This window comes from Wolffia australiana, chromosome 3 (genome assembly GCF_029677425.1).
Source record: "Wolffia australiana isolate 7733 chromosome 3, ASM2967742v1".
NCBI lineage: Eukaryota > Viridiplantae > Streptophyta > Magnoliopsida > Alismatales > Araceae > Wolffia > Wolffia australiana.
In genome coordinates this window covers 7,735,702-7,755,687 of record NC_135837.1, presented here as the reverse complement: position 1 = coordinate 7,755,687, position 19,986 = coordinate 7,735,702, and the positions used below count along the sequence as shown (strand labels likewise).

The following is a 19,986-nucleotide window of genomic DNA, read 5'->3' as shown; positions in this document are numbered from 1 at the left end:
TTTTTTTTCTAGAATTTTTGCTTTTTGGGGATTTGATGATTTTATTCAATATTTCCTCATCTCTTTAAGATTGCTAAAGTTCAATCAAGGTTGAGGAGACAATACACTATTGATCAGAGTATCCATGATGAATGGCTTGCTTATCTTCAACTCCTTGGGTTCTATCTAGACATGGTTGTTCTGTTCTGTTCATTTGAAACAAACAAAAGATTCTCACAAAAGAACCGCACAGGGCCTTGTTCTTTGTCTGTTCTTTTTTCTTTTCAAATTCGAACAAAATTCACACATTTGCACAAATAAGAACAAAATTCGCACAAAGCGACCAAAAGAATTACACATGGGTCTGTGCGATGTTTTGTTCGAATTTGTTTTTGTTCTGTTTGGAAAACCGAACAGAGCGAACAATTCACACAAATTCGCAAAAAAAGAACAGAATGACCACGTAAAATTCTATCTAATCTTGATTGAAAGGAAATGTGCGAAAGACGGCTCAACTATTCTAGGTTCTTATGTGGACGTGCGTAGCTGCTGGTATAGAAAAAGAACCTTCCAAACCTTTGTAGAGTTTTTTTGGACTGGAAAATTTCAGTCTGTTTTTTCAATTTTTCCATCCCCCTCACAAAATTTTTTTTAAAAAAAAGCTGAGTGAAATTGAGGAAGATTCAAAACCGGAGGGGCGGTTTGGAGCGGTGGGCGGTTCGGTTTTCTGCATCAAAGCCCGCCCCATTGAGGCGAATTTCCGCCCCGAACCGCGCCATTCCTGAGGAATTCATACTTGGAATACTTGGGAGTTTTTGTAAATATAGGGAAAGAAGAAGGGGTTATTGTATAAATCTTGATTTAGCCGGCTTTTTGAATTTCCTACAGGAGAAAATTCGTCAAATTTCTTCTTTGTTCTTCGCTGCTAGCTAGAGAGTGGAAGAGTGACTTCTTCAGCAAGTCTTCTGCAATTCTTTTCTTCTGGTTTGTTTCTGTTTTTGTTTATTCTTTCCCGCTGTTTTCTTCCAGCTTACGCTGTTTGTATGCTTAGGTTTTTTTTTCCTCTCTGATTAGGTGCGGGTGTGTTGAAATTGGTTCATCTTGAATTCTGAAGATCGCATTGAAATTCTGTTATGATTGGGATTCCCTGGAGTTTGTTAAGATTTTTTTTTAGTTTTTAATTTCCGCCAAAAAAATTCGAAGAAGAACCAGAATATAATGCCAATTTTACTGTCTTTATGAACTGGTTGTTTCTGTTTACTGGTTGTTAGTAACACCAGGAAGTCAAGCCACTAAGCAAAGGGACGAGAGTTTGATTAATAACTGAGCCAGTTTTACAGGCTTTATTTACTGGTTGTTTCATAATCTGTTTTTTTTTTTCTGTTTTGTGTCTTTTTTAACGCGGTGTCTTCCTCTCCGAATTGTTGCGGTTATCTTAAAAGTGGTTCATCTCGAATTCTGAAGATCATCTTGAATATGCGTAAGAATCGGGATTCCCTGCTTAAGATTTCTTATTAGTTTAAATTTTTAGTGGCATCTGCTATCTCTTTCCCCGTGTGAGTTTGGACGATGCTAATTGTCCTCTTTAACTTTACTCTTGATCGTGACTTGCTTGCGCATCTAGAAACTACGTTAAATTGCGTCGACATTTTCTTGAATTTTTGTTATCTTATCATTTCTTCTTCTTCTTATTGTATCATGCATATTTAATTATATATTTCTTATGTGGAGTGTTAGGCATTCGTGTCAAGCCATTGTTATATATTAATTATTCTCTTTGATAAATTCAGCAATCATGTTTAAGAAATCTGCTGAAGCGAAGTCACTGCAACGGCTTTCTGGAGCGGACAGGAAGAAACTTAGAAGAACAATGAAGGACCGTTTCCCTCTGGCTTCTGACGCAGACATAGATATCATCTTCCCTGCAAAGGTAACTGTATAAATAATGACTTTTATGTTCGTGGGCAGTTAGTGCTGTGCATGTTCCGTAGATCAATATTTGATTCTACTGTTTAGGGTTATTGAACATGAACCATAATAAAAAAAAAGTTATTATGATTTTGTTCCTGCATTTGTTAGCCATTTTTTTCTCTATTTCTTGTGGGCATCTGGTGACCGTTAGCTTCGCTTTCTCATTGATCTGTGAAACAAAACCTTTACTTGTCAGGAAACTATATATTCTTTCTTTTCTTTGCATCTCATTGCGGAACAATGCTTATTGGAATAGAATTAGGACATTGTGATTGTTAATACTTTGAAAACATGGTAAGGAAATAATGTGGCAGAAAATCTGCAGTGACGAGAACGTGAGTCTTATCGGTTGTGAAGTGATTCAGATTTCGATTGATTGCTTAGCAAAGTTCACTGGCTTTACTTATTGGTTTTTCGTCCTTTAATTTAATATATTCATTATGACATATTTTTGTTAATTTTCGACGGTTGGAGATTGATTATTATTTTGGTGGGTGCTATCCCCAACAGCTTCAGCCTTCTCGGCCACTGCGTTGAGTCCTCATTTTTTCTGGCTACAGATGTTAGCTCAAGCAATCCTTTCCGTCATAACCCTTTGCTTCAAACGATTATGAACATGTCTATGCTCTGCTATTTTGAGTAACTTTCCTAAGGGTGAGAGTTGTCATTCCATCATGAAGGGTTCCCTCTTTAATGAGTTTGGTAATGACTCTGTTGGTCATAAATGCGGCTGAAATATGTAGGAGAACTGACCCGGCTGTTTTTTTTTTCATGGGTCCATTGTAAGAGTCCACCAATAGACCCATCAGATCTCATGAGGGCGTTAAATAAAACTCTGTAAAACTTGAGGGAAAAGACTCTAAGGATAACATAAAAAAACAAGAAAGATAGAATGATAGAGATAGAAGCTGACAAAATTACAACGTTTTGAAAATTTTGAATCATTTTCCGTGGGTTTAAGAGTGATCTAGAGCAATTGCGATACAGTTCCGGGTTCTGAATCAGTTTGCTCATGATTCTGTTGGGCCCCCCTTTGACTGGTTTATAGTAGTCAGGCATTACGTTGGGGCCTCTTCCTTTATCAACATAGAGGTGGCCTTTTATTATTCGTGGATCTTTTGAAATGCCCTCCCATATTGTCTCCTCCATCCCTTAAAACATAGTTTGTCACTTCTTGGGGCTGTTATAATTTTTTAAATTCTCTGTTGTGGTATTGAAATGGAGTGAAATTGATTCGTTGGACACTACCGTGTGTGATTATGAGTGATATTGGGTGGGTGATGGTTGAGGATGCTTGGCTTCGCTATCTCTGCGATGCCAAACCAAGCATCCTCAACCATCACCCACCCTTTAAATGCAGATCTGCGGCCTTTCTTCAGAAGTGTAGATATGCGTCCTTTTCATGTATTTACTTTGTGTTTGTCTTTTTCATATTTTCAGTTTTCATTTTCCAAGCGCCACTTCATCTTATCTGTTCATTTTGATCTGCAATGAAATTTAGCCTATCATTTCTCTTTTGTAGGTGGAGATAACAGTAACAAAGTACCATAATCGTGCTCATGTCTACGGTGTTGAAAGCGGGCCTCCGATGCTGTTTGATGTCGATGGACGAGGCTCTGAATTATTCCCTACAGGTCCATACTGATTACAATCATTTCTTGGTTTCCTCTGACCTCTTCATTAGTTGTGCATTATTTCTGACGTAAAACACAAATGTTGACTTCATTTTCACGTTTTCTCTTATTTTTATTGCTTATTAGTGTTTTCTCTGAGTTATCTTTTGTTGAGTTCTCTTTTTTATTTCCTTGGGTTTATTATGAGGAAAAACATTTTTTATAGATCCAAACAAAAATCTAAAACAACGCCCAGTGCTGTTTTAGAAAAGCATTTTCATTTCATTATTCATCCTGCAATCTGTTGTACATTCTGGTTTTTTATTTGTAGAATTGGTTATGTATTGTTCACAAGTTTACCATTGAATCATCTCTTATAATCTTCCCAACTCATATATAACTTCTCTATAATGACGAAAAAGCATTACAATCCTGCTGCTTGTGCTTCTGTGGTCACATGCTTGTATCAACTTAATGTCCAATATTCCCCAAACATTAAATATCTGCGTCAGAAATAAATCACAACTCCAGGTAGAGAGCCCACAAGTAGACATGGTCGTTCTGTTCTTTTTGTGCGAATTTTTGCGAATTGTTCGTTCTCTTTGGTTTTCCGAACAGAACAAAAACAAATTCGAACAGAACATCGCACAGACCTGTGTGCAGTTCTTTTGTTTGCGTTGTGCTAATTTTGTTCTAGTCTTGTGCAGATGTGCGAATTTGTGCGCATGTGCAAATTTTGTTCGTTTTTGAAAAAAAAAGAACAGAACAAAGAACAAGGCCCTGAGCGGTTCTTTTGTGCAAATTTTTTGTTCGTTTAAAACGAACAGGACAGAACGACCATGTCTACCAACAAGTTGTTTCTCAAGTAATTCCTGAAAAGTTCTCTTCTTATAAAGTTGTGCTATTATGGCAGTTTACGCGCTCTGGAATGTGCCGCATCTCTTGCCGTCCTTCGAGCTGAAGGGGGGCGAAGTATCTCGCTTCATCCTTGGAGGTGCCGACCTGATGTTCCCTGGAATCAGCATCCCACCTGAGGGTCTTCCTCCCTTTCTAGAAGGCCAGCCCTGGGCCATTAAAGTCCCCGGCAATCCAGCTCCCATTGCAGTGAGTAAAGATATTTGATATATTTAAAAATATTTCTGTTAGACGTCAAGGCTAAAATGTTACTCTCTACATTATTAAAGAAATTTTGTGTGAAAACGTTTTTCTCTATCTGTCTATTTAAGATATAGAATGAAGCAAAATATTTTTTTTGGTAGTAGAATGAAGTAAAAGATGAACGAATCTGCTGGTTTTCTAGTGTTTGTTCCTTTGCTACCAAGGCAGCAGATTCTTCCTGTTTTTTGTCTATTTAAGGCCGACAGAGAAAAGTTAAAGACGAGGGAGGCTACTGATTTTCTTGGGTTTATTCCCTTGCTCCCAGGCTGGCAGGCTGCTCCTATCCCCCATCCTCCTCCCTCTCTGTGCATCAAAGTCAATGCTTTCTTTTACCCAAGTCACCAATCCCAATGTTTCTGCAGGTTGGGAGCACAACAATGAGCAGTGGGCAAGCCATCAAAGCCGGTTTACGTGGCAAGGCTCTACGTGTAACTCACTATTATCGCGACTCATTATGGCAAGTACATTCACCAAGTTTCTATCAGTGTTAGCTTAAGACTTCAATGACTAAAAATAATTCAAGGTGAATCCCCACCATGCCTTTGAATTAAGGTTCGAGGATGGATGAGGAATGGAAGGGGATGTAATCCAGTCTGTCATCAGTCATCTGTCTTGAAGTGAGAAACATAATGAAACCTCTCAATTGGTTTTAATTTTTACCCCTCAAATGTGAATGGAATGAAATAACAAGCCCTGTAATGGATGACTGAAGGGAAACCCGTTCAGTCCTGTTCCATTCGTCCTTGGCCGTTGTCCACAAGCCTTATTTTGAATTGCGTGAAGGGCTTATTATTTGCTTAAAAATGGCTACAGGGAATCTGCTGAAGGGCGTTATGTCCCCAACCCCGGGTTCCTTGAGGATATAGTAGTTGGAGACCCGGCCTCGTCCTCTGAACTTGCTCAGAAACATGAAGAACAAACAGAGCAAGAAGACCGAGGTACTGAATTGCCTCAAAATGATGAAGAGGAGCCTCAGCTGAGAGATGATGGTGGGTCCCCTGTGCTGCCACTGGCTTCTGTTTCTCACGATGTGGATTCCAGCTTGGCTGTGATGAACATATCTGAAGGACAATGCTCTGAGGACAAAGACCAGCGTAGCTTGTCGACAGAAGAAGTAGATGCTCTCTTAGATAAGTGTTTGTTGCAGGCCTTGCATACTTCTGTCAAAGACAAAGATCTGCCCATGCCTGGAAGCACGCTTTGGTAAGAGCTACTGATCTTTATATCTTACCCCAATATATTGCCGTACTATCTTTCCTAGGATCTTAAGCTTCTGTCAGGGTTATTTCTGTTATTTAAATACCTTTATCCTACCCTCTCTGGAATATTTCGATCATTAAGATGCTCTTTTTCAAATTGCTCAAAAAATCAATCAAATCTGATCTGATTATTAGTTTGAATGATCCATCAGAGCAATCAATTTGATCAATAATAAAATAAAGAAAATGACGTGGCAAAAAATGTGGTATAAAAGATCAAAAAGGTCTGTCAAAAAAGCCCAAACGGCCAAAACTCCCATGCCTTATCAGATGTATGATATTGCCATTTCAGATGATCAATGATCAATCGTGTGTAAGTCAATTCGACCGATTGATATATTCAAATCAATCTTCAATATGATAAAACGATTAACTCATTGAATCAATCCAATTAAGAGCAGATCATTTAACTCAACATTACTATATATCATTTTCTATCACCTTTCTTTTTCCGTTCTGCAATTACATTTAAACTATTTCTCGTATAGAAATTCTTTATAGATATTCAGTGCCTGTGTGATGTGCATGGTGTGGAGATTTATGGCATAACCTTAATTTTCGGCATGTAGGTCCGGTCATGTTCTTCCGTGCAGGCCTTCAGGGATGACATTAGATATCAAAAAGTCTTCCTACAAGAAACTTTCCAAGTGGCTACAGTCCAAGGCATCCGCTGGCCTGGTACTCGTTTTATGCTTGGCATTAACTAGCAAAAATTTCCGATTTTCTATCCCAATGCCCAATGTGTGGTTTTGCCATTTTAGAGGGTGGAGAGATAGAAGTTTGAGAAATCGTTACGTAGAGAAGATTAATGCTGATTGAATAATGCGGAAGGAAGCATCGACATTTTGATATTTTAGGGAGACAGGAAATATAAAGATCGAAGAATCATTCTAGACAGAAAGTTGGCATCATTTGCAAAGAAATGAGAGCCTTTTGAGGGAAGAGTAAGTCTGAATCATGATTATAAAGAGAGGAAGAGAGTATGATTCATGTAGAAAGGAGATTGGTGTTGATTGACAAATGAGAAAAAGGGAATCGGTATTTTTCTGCTTTTGAGACTGGAGAGAAAAAAATTGAGGAAGAAGTATAAGAAGATTAGTCTTTTGTCATTTCAAGGAGACAGGAGATAGGAAGTCCAAGGAATGTTCGTAGAGAGAGAAATTTTGTATAATTCATGTCAAAATGAGAGGAGATTTTTGTTTAGAGATACGGGAAATGAAAGTTTAAAGAAAGATTATGGAGAGAGGAAAATGGGATCGTTTCCGTAGATATGAGTGCAGACTGATGTTGATGGAGAAAGGATGAAAAATCATCTTCAAGTTTTAGAGAGACGGGTGATAGAAAGCCTGAGGGATTATTGTGGGGGAAAGTTGGTCTCACCGTGTAGAAACAAAAATATATTGGTTTCGATTGAGAAATGAGGGGAAAACTGGTTTTATCAAGTAGAAGATTTCAATGAAAGCACAATTCAGGTATAATTCAACCTGCATCTCACACTTTTCCCCCGTAGATTTCAGCAAAGGAAGATAAGCACAAGAAGGAGATGATCCTTCAATCTGTTAACCAGTCCCATGTGGACTACAGTTCATTCCGGCCAGAGAAACGAGACACAGTGGCAGTCACTGTGGCTGCAGCAGTGCGCTCTAGCTCGGACTCGCAGGTTACTGGGCTGTCACTTGACGTTGTTGAGGTCTTCAAACCCACCTCTCACGTCACCCCGATTTTTGTTGCTGTCGGCGCCAATCCAACCGAGTTCTATACAGCTGCCGAGGCTACGGACATTGTTTTCAGGTGACCCATTTTTCAAGCGATTTAGCTGGTTTTGTTTTGCCATGCATGAGACCTCCCAACTAAACCTTCCCAAATAGTCCAAAAACGGATAAAGGCAGTCTTTCTCCATTGTTGCATTAGTTTGTTCATGTGGTTGGGAAGAAGATTAGTCCTACTCTTACAAACTTTGAGAAATTAGATAGAGAAGAGTAGTCCTAATAGTAGAAACTTGGAGAAACTAGAGAGGGAAGAGCAGTCGTAGTAATTGTAGAAACGTAGAGAAAGCAGAGAGAGAAGAGCAGTCCTACTTGAAGTAGCTTTGACAAAGAAGAGAAGTAATCATAGAAACATGGGGAAAGTAGAGATAGGAACAGTCCTAATAATCACAAAAACTTAGAGAAAGAAGAGAATAGAAAACGTAGAATGAAAAAAGAGTAGCCCTACCTCTGGAAACTTAAGAGCTGTCAGTCTTATGTATAGAAGGTAACAGAAAGAAGAGAGAGGAATTGTTGCTCTTATAAACTGTTGAATATCTTTCCATCTCTATATTTGGGCAGGTACGTGGAGGAAGGAGGATTGACAAAGGCGGGAGATAAGGCGGTTATTACGCTAGATGCCACTCTCTGTGATTCACTGTACAAGGGTGCAATTAAGAAGGGGGAAAGGTATCCTTCAGAGGTGCACAAGAGAGAGGTGGGCCCATTGTTCTTGGCCCGGATGCAAGTCCACCACTCGGTCACCCGTGGGCCTGATACAGCTGTCCGCAAGGGCCCCGCGCGGCCTGTCCAGATCATCTCTGAGCGAAGACAAGGGAACAAGAAAGTCACCCGCTTCTCGGGCCTTGAGACGTTCCTCATCGATGCTGACACCGTTGCTGCCGAGCTTCAGAAGAAGTTTGCCTGCAGCACATCTGTAACCGAGCTCCCCGGTAAGGACTTGCACTGTTATTTTTATACATCAATTAATGACTAATGAATTGGATTGCCGCTGGATGCCTCTTTTTTTTCATTTATTTATATTCGTATAACTCAAACTTAGGGTCTGGCAACTGTCTTCCATCGTGTCTTCCTTTATGTCACGAGCGATGTGACGGACGACAGTTTTACAAGACTGTGACGGTGACGTGATGAAATTTATGGAACAGGGAAGAAGGGGCAGAGCGAGGTTCTCGTGCAGGGTGGAGTGATAGAGGACTTGGCCCGTCATTTGGTAGAGCACTACGGCATACCCAAGAGGTTCATCGAGGTGCTCGATAAGACCAAGAGATAAAGGTTTGTATCGGATATCAGTATTTAATGGGTCCACCTTGTTTATTCAGTTGTTGCTTACTCTCTCTTTCTCTCTCTCTGTGTCTGCTTGATTCTTGGGTGATTACAGAAGAATAGGTTCTCCGGCAAAGAGAGAGAGATAGAGGAAGAGCCGCAACCCATCCCCCGCCTTTTTATATCTGCAGTAAGCGTGCCCGGGCTTTTTCAAGCTGTTCAATAGCTGCTTGACGTAACTCTTCTGAATTTCGAATAGTCCTCAAGATCCTCTGTTTTCGATTATCTAATAAATCATTTAATGAAAGTAGATTCTGTTAACATTAATTTCATAACTTACATTATCTCTTCCCGAACCAAACATGAACCTTTCAATTCATTTGGCTCTCACGCTTCATTTTTGAATTTATGGGACTTCCATATATTTAAATGTAATGAGCCTACCCTCTTTTTTATTTCTGTTCGGATTGAAAGATATCAAAAATTATCTTATCCAAGACCAGACTCTTTTTGGAGGACTCTTCTGACTAGACAAGAAATCTTTAATAGTCAGCAAAGTTGTTTTTTTATTCTATTGATTTTTTTTATTCTATTGAGATTATTTTGAATAATTATTAAATTAATTATAATGAGGTTTAGTTTTTTACTTTTATTGATTCAATCAATATCGCTGTCACTATTCAATCCAAAAATAAGTAGTCTATACATAGGTTGTCGATTCAGCATAGCATTAATTAGATAAAAAGGAGGTGACTTTTTATCTAAATGGTTCAATAAATTTTTTTTTATCGATATGAGTGTTCTATATCGGATAAATTATCAACTATGTATTTTTTTGAAACCATCTTAGTAATAACATAGTGGTAGAAAGAATACCATGTTTAGTATGCTTGGACTTCAAGCAGTTTAGCTTTAACCATGTTAATCGTCTCACATTATTGGTTGATAGAGAATCAAAGTCAATTTACCAATGAATCACGAAATGCTATGGTTCTTACATATGATTTCTGAATTTATTCAGAAGTAATTCGTCGAGATCATGCACATTTTTTATCCTATTTTATTAAAAAAATAAATAAAGTGCAGTTGGTTAGATCCAACTTTTTTTTTGAAATACACAACTCGCACACACTCCCTTTCCAAAATAAAAGAGTACACCAATTACTACGCTTAGATTTATTGGATTTGTTGCAAAAATATCGGTATTAAACCCAAAACCTCCGGCGGATGGCCAGTGGCCCAAGGAAACAAAAGAATCAGTGACATTTTTCATATACTCTCCTCTTATAGATAGGACTAACAAAGAACAGAGTTCTTTTTGTATTACTCCCCCCCCTTTGCTTTGGTTGATTTCTTTTTTTATGGGATTTTTTTTTAATAGATTAATTTAATTGATAACTTTTTAATTTTTTCTTTTATAAATAATAAATTAAAAATGACAATTACAAGAATATACTTATTGGGTTAGGTCCTGGGTATTTTGTCAATTGATAAATACCTTGTTTGTTGCGTTGGAACGCATACTAAAAAAGGTTTCCATTAGACTACGAACTAAAAACGGGAAGGAAGAAAGCGAGAGGATCTGCTAATTACTAATCCTAAAATCAGTCCTTCCCGGAGGTATTCTCTCAACGAATAAGTAATTGTTATAGTGCAATTTAGAGCTAATTCGAATAAGCAAAAAGCTAGTATAAGTCAAAAAACACTATTACGTACTATTTTATTCGAGAATTAAACAAATGGATTAGCAAATAAAAGTGCTAACGCCACAACTAGTCCATAAATTGTTAAAGCTTCCATAAAAGCCAAACTTAACAATAAAGTACCTCGTATTTTACCTTCTGCTTCTGGCTGTCTCGCAATACCTTCTACAGCCTGACCCGCTGCAGTACCTTGACCAACTCCAGGTCCAATAGAAGCAAGTCCTACAGCCAATCCAGCAGCAATAACAGAAGCGGCAGAAATCAGTGGATTCATGATAAGCTAAGCTCCTCGCAAAAAAAAAAAAGAAATGGTTAATGATACAATCAAGGAATACATCAGCAGAAAGACATTAAAATATCGCTTTTTGTTGTTATCTGTGATAGAGTTTTTTTGTTTTAGATAAATCTCTATGCATAGCATCTTATTCTAGTTATTACATTTGTTTATTCTAAAACCTTTTTTGATCCAATCAGTCAGTCTTCACTCTTCGACTTCCTTAAGTTCAGAGTTGATCTGGTTATTTGTTCAATCCCCAATTACAGAAAAAACGAAGAACTTTCTAGTTTAATCCCATTTAAGTGCAGTGAGCAACCAAAAATATATAAGACCCTCACTATAACTAGTTAATTTATAATATGACATATACATTTGTTTCTTCTATAACGTAAACCGCTTATTGAAAATAATTATAGAATACGTTTTTTGAACCATTGACGAAGGCTCGTTATAGTGATTTGACTTTTTATATTTATAAGATAAGTGAGTTTTTTATATTTATAAGATAAGTGAGTTTTTTTAGCTTTACGTGGGACAAAGATAACAATTTATAGTGAACTAAACTCAAAAATAATAATATTAATTTAAGAAAAACAAATAAAATACACTATAAATACAATCAAATTTTATAAAAGGAAGAAGTATATAATCTAGACTCGAAGAGAAATAAATAAAAAAATCTTAGGAAAAATCCTAAGATTTTTTTATTTAAATTTCAATGATATGGTATAGCTTTCTTTACTGCTAGGATTCTCTACCTTACCTTATCTATATAAGTAAATTTATATAATCGATTAGAATTCCTATAAAATCGATTACATAAAAAGGAACTTTCTAAAAAAAACCGACTCTTTGTCAACTGGGCTAAGGGTGAGAAAAAACTATCAAAAATTAGTTAATGGTGACCCTCCATAGATTCACCTATATAAGCTGCGGCTAAAGTTGCAAAAATAAGAGCTTGAATACCGCTTGTGAATAACCCAAGAAACATAACAGGTATAGGAACTACTAAAGGTACTAAAGAAACAAGAACAACAACGACTAATTCATCAGCCAATATATTTCCGAAAAGTCGAAAACTAAGTGATAACGGTTTTGTGAAATCTTCTAGGATGTTAATTGGTAAAAGTATTGGAGTTGGTTGAATGTATTTACCAAAATAACTCAAACCTTTTTTGCTAAGACCGGCATAAAAATAGGCGACAGAGGTCAGTAAAGCTAAAGCAACTGTAGTGTTTATATCATTGGTGGGCGCCGCTAATTCCCCATGAGGTAACTCTATAATTTTCCAAGGTAAAAGAGCACCTGACCAGTTAGAAACAAAAATAAATAAGAACATAGTTCCAATAAAGGGAACCCAAGGACCATAGTCTTCTCCAATCTGAGTTTTACTCAAGTCTCGAATGAATTCAAGGAGATATTCGAAGAAATTCTGACCGTCAGCCGGAACGGTTTGTGGATTCCGAACAGCTAAGGTAACTGAACCTAATAAGATAGCAATTACGACCCAAGAAGTAATAAGAACTTGGGCATGGACTTGTAAACCTCCTATTTGCCAATATAAATGTTGGCCTACTTCTACACCCGATATATCATATAACCCTTTGAGTGTGTTAATGGAACATGGTATAACATTCATATTGTCCTCTGACAGAAATCTAACTTAAAAAAAGAATTATTTTGATTTGATTCAACCATCTCTTTCTCAACTGACCCATTTTAATCATAAGTGGTCTATTTAGGATACTAAGTACTTAATAATATCCCAAGTCCGACTATTTTCGTTTTTAGTTTTTTATGAAATACAGGAATAGTAACCGATCCAATAAATCAAATATCTATATAGAGTTTATCGAAGTAATTGACTTATCTTATTAATAATAATAATCAATGATTTCTTATATAGCTAGAACGCCCTTCAATGATTGCAGAGACTAATTTGTTAAGAATCAATCGGATTGACGCGATAGCATCGTCGTTAGCTGGAATCGAAATATCTGCAAGATCTGGGTCACAATTTGTATCAATTAAACAAATCGTCGGAATACCCAAAATGACACATTCTCGGAGAGCCGTATATTCTTCTTGCTGATCAACAATAATTACAATATCAGGTAACCCTGTCATATATTTGATCCCACCCAGATATGTTTGCAGCGTAGATAATTGTCTCTTCAACATTGCTGCATCCCTTTTTGGGAGACTGTTCAGTTTTCCCAGCCTTTGTTCCGCTCTTAAATCCCTGAACTTTTGAAGTCTCGTTTCAGTAGTGGACCAATTCGTTAGCATACCACCAAGCCATTTTTTATTAACAAAATGGCAACGAGCCTTTATTGCAGCGGATGCTACTAAATCAGCTGCTTTATTTTTTGTGCCAACGATCAAAAATTGTTTTCCTTTACTTGCTGCATCAAAAACTAAATCACAGGCTTCTGATAAAAAACGCGCAGTTCTCGTAAGATTTATAATATGAATACCTTTACGTTTTGCGGATATGAAAGGTGCCATTCTAGGATTCCCTTTCCTAGTCCCATGACCAAACTGAACTCCTGCTTCCAGCATTTCTTCCAAATTGATGTTCCAATATCTTCTTGTCATTTTTCCCCACACTTGCTTCCTCTTTCTTAAAAAAAACTAAAGAGACGAGGTATGTAAAATAAATAATTGTTCCGATGGAACTTTATACGGAAGATTGACCCTTGATATACGCTCCAAAACATTAATGACTTTAAATTCAGTATGATCTACCCCGATCATCAAATAACAATGACCGGCTAATAAAATTATATAAATATAAAATAAATAAACTTATTTTGACTTTAGTTTAGGCATCGTTGAATCGTTTCAATGATTCTTCTGATGTCTACTGAAAATTATTTGGCATGCAAGAACTCAAAAATTCTCTATGGTGAAATAAGATATCTATCATCTTTCCTTCGAACAAATTCTTATTTTTGATTTCCAAATGAATGTTTTTTTGCTGCCTTGAGTGGTGTACTAATTTTTTGAATCCGGTACCAACAGGTATAATTCGAACTAGAACAACATTTTCTTTCAACCCTTTCAACCAATCAATACGACCTCGTAAAGCAGCTTTTGCTAAAACTCGAGCAGTTTCTTGAAAACTAGCTTCAGATATGAAACTTTGAGTATTAAGAGATGCCCTCGTTATTCCCAATAAGATTGCTCGATAACAGATTGCTTCATCCAAAGCACGCCCTGCTCGCTCCGCTCGCAACAATCCTATAAGTTCTCCGGGTAAAAAAACATTAGACATTCCATCTTCTGAAACCACGACTTTTGATGTTACTTGACGTACAATAATTTCTATATGTCTATTATGGATCTGTACCCCTTGGGATCGATAAACCTTTGGATCTTATTAACCAAGGAGATCCGGCTTTGGGCGATCGTTAGCTCAGTACTAATCAAGAACCCCCAAGGTGTGGCCAGAATTCTTGATATACGTTCATTCCATGCTTTAACCCTCTTTTCCAGATTTCTTGATATTGACTCAATCGAACGCACTTCTAAAACTTGTTCCACTTTTGGAAGACCTTGCGTTATGTCACCCGATCTTGATTTTTCATATATAAATGTAACCAATGTATCTCCCTGATGAAGGGTTTCTCCATAATGACCGTGAACCGTCGCTCCTGGAGTAGCCAAATAAGGTTTAGCTGATCTTATAACTAAGTAGTCAACATCAACAATTAGAACTTGACCAGATTTTTTCTGTGATCCGTATTTAAGTAGAGATACATTTTCACAAAAAAATTGTCCAAGGCTAATAAGTGTGGCTGTTTCATCACAAAAAGCGGGATGGAAAAAATGCCAATTTAAATGAAATAAATTAAAAACTATCTTACGGGCTGGCTCAGGATTATAAATACCCTTATTTTCATCTATAATAAAAAATTTAAGTCCTTCAAAAGTCTGACTAAATTTGTTAAGTAAGAAATATTTTTTTAACAAAGTGTTATTATAAGTTATTAAATGGCAAGATGAATAAAAGTTGGCAATTTTGAATACTACTGTACCTAAAGGACCTAAACAATTCCTAATTGGAGCTACGGGATCCGCTTTAATTGATTGTTTTGTCACAGTGGTAGTGTTAGATTTCAAACCTTTGAATGGACCAATTCGAGAATAGTTCGATGATAACAAAATTTTCAAAGATTGAGATTCCTTATTTCTATTCAACAACGTACCGCCTGTTCCTTTATGTGTGGGAAATGATGGAATCTTTGTTTTAGAAAAAAAAGGATTCATATTGTTGTAATCTAATCCATTATCGCTAATCAATCCTGAACCCACCTTACTATTTCTTTTTCCGGTGTACAAAAGGGGGGAGTTACCTAACTCAATTCTTATGAAATCGCAAATTAGATCATTTGTCTTTATTTCAACAAAAGAAGCATGACTACCTTCTATAGAACTATTTTGTTCTTGGTCCCAATTCAATACTAAGCAAGTCCGAACTAATTGAATACTTGTATTAGAAATGTCTCGAATTGGCTTGCCATTTCCATAAAGGATATAATTGACAACTCTAAGTTGGATGTTATCGCCTTCCTGCAAAAGATCTTGTGGATAAATTTTGGCTAAATTGATGCCATCCGCGATTTCATATGTGACTACGGGTCGAACTGAAACAAAATACTTTTTCTTAGTAGGTGTGATCCGTTGGACATAGATCCAATTTTTCAAATGTTTGTATTCCTTGGAATCCATTTTTCCCGTTCCCGGTGGTATCAAGATGCCGCTATGCCTGGATATCTTATCTGTCTCCCCAGGAAAATGGATATCCCCAGAAAATATTTTTAGTTCTATTATTTTTTTTTTTCTCACCACTGAACCAATCCACCTACTCGGCTTCTTATATTTAAAGTGAGTGGTGTATCCACTCCTATAATACTATTGTTCCGGACCATTATCAACGAAGATCCTGGTAAGACATGCACTTCCTCGGGAATGAAAAAAAATCGATCTACTTTTTTTAGACTCAATTCTTTTGCTCCTCGGTATTCAATCAAATCCTCTTTTTTAAGGATTGAATCGACCTCTATAGCCCCATATTTAGTAATTCCAGAACTGTTTCTTCGGTATCGGGGATCGTCGAAATAAGCAAGAATACTATTTCTACGTAAAATACCATTTATGGGTATTTCAATCGAAACACCAAAATGGGGTAGGAGTTCTTTATCACATTCGTGATCATATTGTACTGGAATTATGAATTTATTTCTTCGCCTCTTGGCTAAAAATCAGCATTTTGGTGCAGAATTAAAGGATATTGTTCTAAATTCGACTGACCATTGGATATGCTACGATCAGGTCTTGAATAATGACGAGTCCTCCCCTTTTTTTTACTAGAAGAATCCGAACTAAACAATGGATGTCTCGCTAGATCCTTAGTTATTGCTAGGTCAGAAATATATCTTTCTTCGAGAGAAACAGAATCAGCATTTATTTGATCTTGATCCTTGTGAAGGGAAAAAGAAACAATACTGTATCTTGACGTACCTACCGCTAATATCCATAAATGACTTGTTTTTGGTAATAGATGCACATTACCATAAGTATATTCAGGTGCATGGTAGACATCGGTACTCCAGTGCATTTCTCCTTCTGATTCTGAATAAATATGTTTTCGAACCTTCTCTTTAAAATTTAAAGTGGCTACTCCGGAACGAATCTCAGCAATCACTTGTTCTGATTCTACGTATTGATCATTTTGCACTAAAATCAAACTTTTAGCAGGAATATTTACATTATGAATAATCTCCTGACTTTCAATAATTACATACAGATCTGTTGAACATAGAAAAGCAGGATGCCCATGACGGGTACGCGTGGGATGAACTAAATCCTCGTTGAATTTGATTTTTCCATTAAAGGGAGCTCGTACATGTTCAGCAGTCCCCCCCGTGAATACTCCGCCCGTATGAAAAGTTCTTAATGTTAGTTGAGTCCCTGGTTCCCCAATTGACTGACCCGCAATAATACCTACCGCTTCTCCCAATTCGACCAGGTCACCGTGAGTGGGACTACGACCATAACATAATTGACAGATCCAAGAGGTACTCCTACAAGTAAATGGAGTTCGAATACGTATTGGTTGTGCTCGAAAACTTATGAATCGATTGACAAGTCCAATCCCAATATCTTGATTTCGGGCGGCAATGCATCGCGGCCCGATATATATATCGTCTGCTAAAACACGACCAATTAGTGTTTGGATAAAAATGCGTTCTGGCATCCCCTTTCTCGGACTTACGGAAATACTTCGAATAGTACCACAATCTGTTCTACGTACTATAATGTGTTGAACCACTTCAACAAGTCTACGTGTCAGGTAGCCAGCATCTGATGTTCGTACAGCAGTATCTACAACTCCTTTGCGGGCCCCGTAGCAAGAAATTATATATTCCGTCAAAGAGAGCCCTTCCCGTAAATTGCTTTGAATGGGTAAATCAATCATTTGTCCTTGGGGATCGGACATTAAGCCTCTCATACCTACTAATTGGTGTACCTGAGATGCATTTCCTCTAGCTCCCGAAAAGGACATTAAATAGACTGGATTAGAGGGATCAGTCATCCGAAAATTAGGATTCATTTCGTGTCTCAAATATTCGCTGGTAGCATACCATATTTCAATGGATTGACGTAATTTTTCTACCGCGTGTACATTGCCATAATGATGGTGTTTTTCCAAAATTGAACTTTGTTGTTCAGCATCTTGCACTAACCAGCCCTTAGAGGGTATTGTTAAAAGATCATCAATTCCTAATGAAATAGATGTAGCAGTGGCTTGCTGGAAACCCAGAGTTTTCACTTGATCTAGAATGTGTGATGTATAAGCCATCCCGAAGTGATCTATTAATCTGCTAATAAGTCGTTTCATGGCAGCTCCATCTATCACTTTATTGTGAAAGACCAGATCGGCCCGTTCTGCCATAAGTACCTCCCTATTCTGCTGAGTAGGATTCTACAATAGGTCTGAGTCAGTGATTCAAAAACTTCCTTTACTCAATCTTGATTCACATAAAAATTCAGGAATTATGATATCATTAAAGCTCCAATTCTCATGAGTCTCCCCTAATTACTTAGTTTAGCTAGGATACGAGTAGGCTAGATAAAATCCTTGTATCGCTTCTTCTATTTCTCGATAAAAAGAAATATGACCAACAGTGGTTCGAATGTATATAGAACTTATTTCTTTTTTGACACTTCTTACTATTAAATAGTGTCTATAAATTTCATGGTAGGTACCAAAAGATTCATATTGAACTTCCAGCGGAACTTCCCTGGATCCAATAATGACACGTTGATCTAGTCGCCAACGGAGCCACAAAGGACTATCCAAATTGATTCGTTTTCGCCGATAAGCTCCAAGTGCGTCATAGGAACTGGAAAAAAAGGGTTCCTTATCTTTCGTCGCATGAGAATTATTATTGCCAAGAGTTTGATTTTGATCGTTTTTGCAATTAGAGAAATTATAGCGATTTGCACAAATTCCTCGACGATTCCCCAGCGTTAATACATAAAGTCCAATTAGCATGTCTTGAGTTGGTACAGAAATGGGATCACCAATAGCTGGAGACAATAGATTCATATGAGAAAACATAAGTAACCGAGCCTCTGCTTGAGCTTCTAACGATAAGGGTACATGAACAGCCATTTGATCTCCATCAAAGTCTGCATTAAAACCCTTACAAACTAATGGATGTAAACATATAGCACGACCTTCCACTAAAATGGGTTGAAACGCCTGTATGCCCAATCTATGCAAGGTCGGTGCTCTATTGAGTAACACAGGATGCCCCTGCATGACTTCTTGAAGTATCTCCCATACAATGGGATCTTTTCTCGAATTTTACTTTTAGCAATCCTGATGTTGGAAGCAACGTGTTGTCTTATTAAACCACGAATTACAAATGTCTGAAAGAGTTCTATTGCTATTTGGCGAGGTAATCCACATCGATGTAATGAAAGTGACGGACCTATTAACAATGACGGAACGACCTGAATAATCGACTCGTTTACCAAGCAAAGTCTCGCGGAATCTTCCCTCTTTTCCTTCAATTACATCTGAAAATGATTTGTAAACTTTATTATGCCCGTCCCTCATTGGTTGTCCACGTATACCATTATCCAGAAGTGTATCTACGGCTTCTTGTACCAATTTCTCCTGACACATTACTAATTCACCCGGTGTAGATCTACTTGTTGTTAGTAGATCAGTAAGAGTATTGTTGCGATAAATAACTCTTCTGTAGAGTTCATTAATATCCGAACTCATTAATTTACCCCCATCTATCTGAATGATAGGTCTTAACTCAGGAGGAAGAACAGGTAATAGGCACAAAACCATCCATTCTGGTTCTACATTTGTTCGAATAAAATGTTTAGCTAATTCCATGCGTCTAACCAAAAAATCCTTTCTTCTTCGAATTTTTCTATCTTCCCATTCATTTCCGGTGGACCCTTCATCTCCTAATTCTTTCCATTCTATCAATGAATTATCTGTAATAATGCGTAAATCCAAATCGGCTAATTGTTCTCTAATAGCACCTGCGCCAGTCGAGATTCCTCAATTTCGAAATGTTTCAAAGCCTTGGGTAGTAAAAAAAGTGGGATGCTGTATTTCCAGGATTGGATTTCATATTCGAATGAACCTCGTAATCGTAAGAAAGTAGGTTTTTTAGCTATTGGCCTAGCAAAAGAAAAATCAAGATAGGTTCCTCAAGGATTCCCCCCTTCAAAATCGGACGTGAGGGTTTACTCTCATCCGGCTCAAGTAGTTAAGTCAACTAAACAAAGCGATTATTTATCATTTTTCTGGCTTTGTTTAAAAAAACCCCAAAAGAACTACTCTTTACTCAAGTTCTCAGTAAATAAAGGGAACCTATATTTGATTGATTCATTGTTCATCGGAAATGAAAATTTTCTAAATGACTTATTCAATTACGACATACTAAATGAAATCTA

At 37.2% G+C, this 19,986-nt stretch overlaps 1 protein-coding gene across 3 annotated transcripts in view; it reads left to right on the top strand.

Moving 5' to 3' along the window:
• The first annotated feature begins 815 nt into the window (after nucleotides 1–815).
• LOC144700831 (eukaryotic translation initiation factor SUI1 family protein) overlaps nucleotides 816–19,986 on the top strand; it is a 31,795-nt gene continuing 12,624 nt past the window's right edge. The window contains exons 1-11 of one of the 3 annotated variants that reach the window (XM_078572383.1): nucleotides 816–963; nucleotides 1,770–1,909; nucleotides 3,473–3,584; nucleotides 4,477–4,667; nucleotides 5,084–5,178; nucleotides 5,535–5,924; nucleotides 6,550–6,658; nucleotides 7,491–7,771; nucleotides 8,308–8,678; nucleotides 8,895–9,021; nucleotides 9,128–11,024. In XM_078572383.1, coding sequence (XP_078428509.1) covers nucleotides 1,775–1,909; nucleotides 3,473–3,584; nucleotides 4,477–4,667; nucleotides 5,084–5,178; nucleotides 5,535–5,924; nucleotides 6,550–6,658; nucleotides 7,491–7,771; nucleotides 8,308–8,678; nucleotides 8,895–9,019 — 1,809 coding nt within the window. In that variant the 5' untranslated portion in view covers nucleotides 816–963; nucleotides 1,770–1,774 and the 3' untranslated portion in view covers nucleotides 9,020–9,021; nucleotides 9,128–11,024. Of the gene's footprint in view, nucleotides 964–1,344; nucleotides 1,460–1,769; nucleotides 1,910–3,472; nucleotides 3,585–4,476; nucleotides 4,668–5,083; nucleotides 5,179–5,534; nucleotides 5,925–6,549; nucleotides 6,659–7,490; nucleotides 7,772–8,307; nucleotides 8,679–8,894; nucleotides 9,022–9,127; nucleotides 11,025–19,986 lie in introns of those variants that run through there. The other 2 variants (XR_013580876.1, XM_078572382.1) reach the window with 2 other exon arrangements.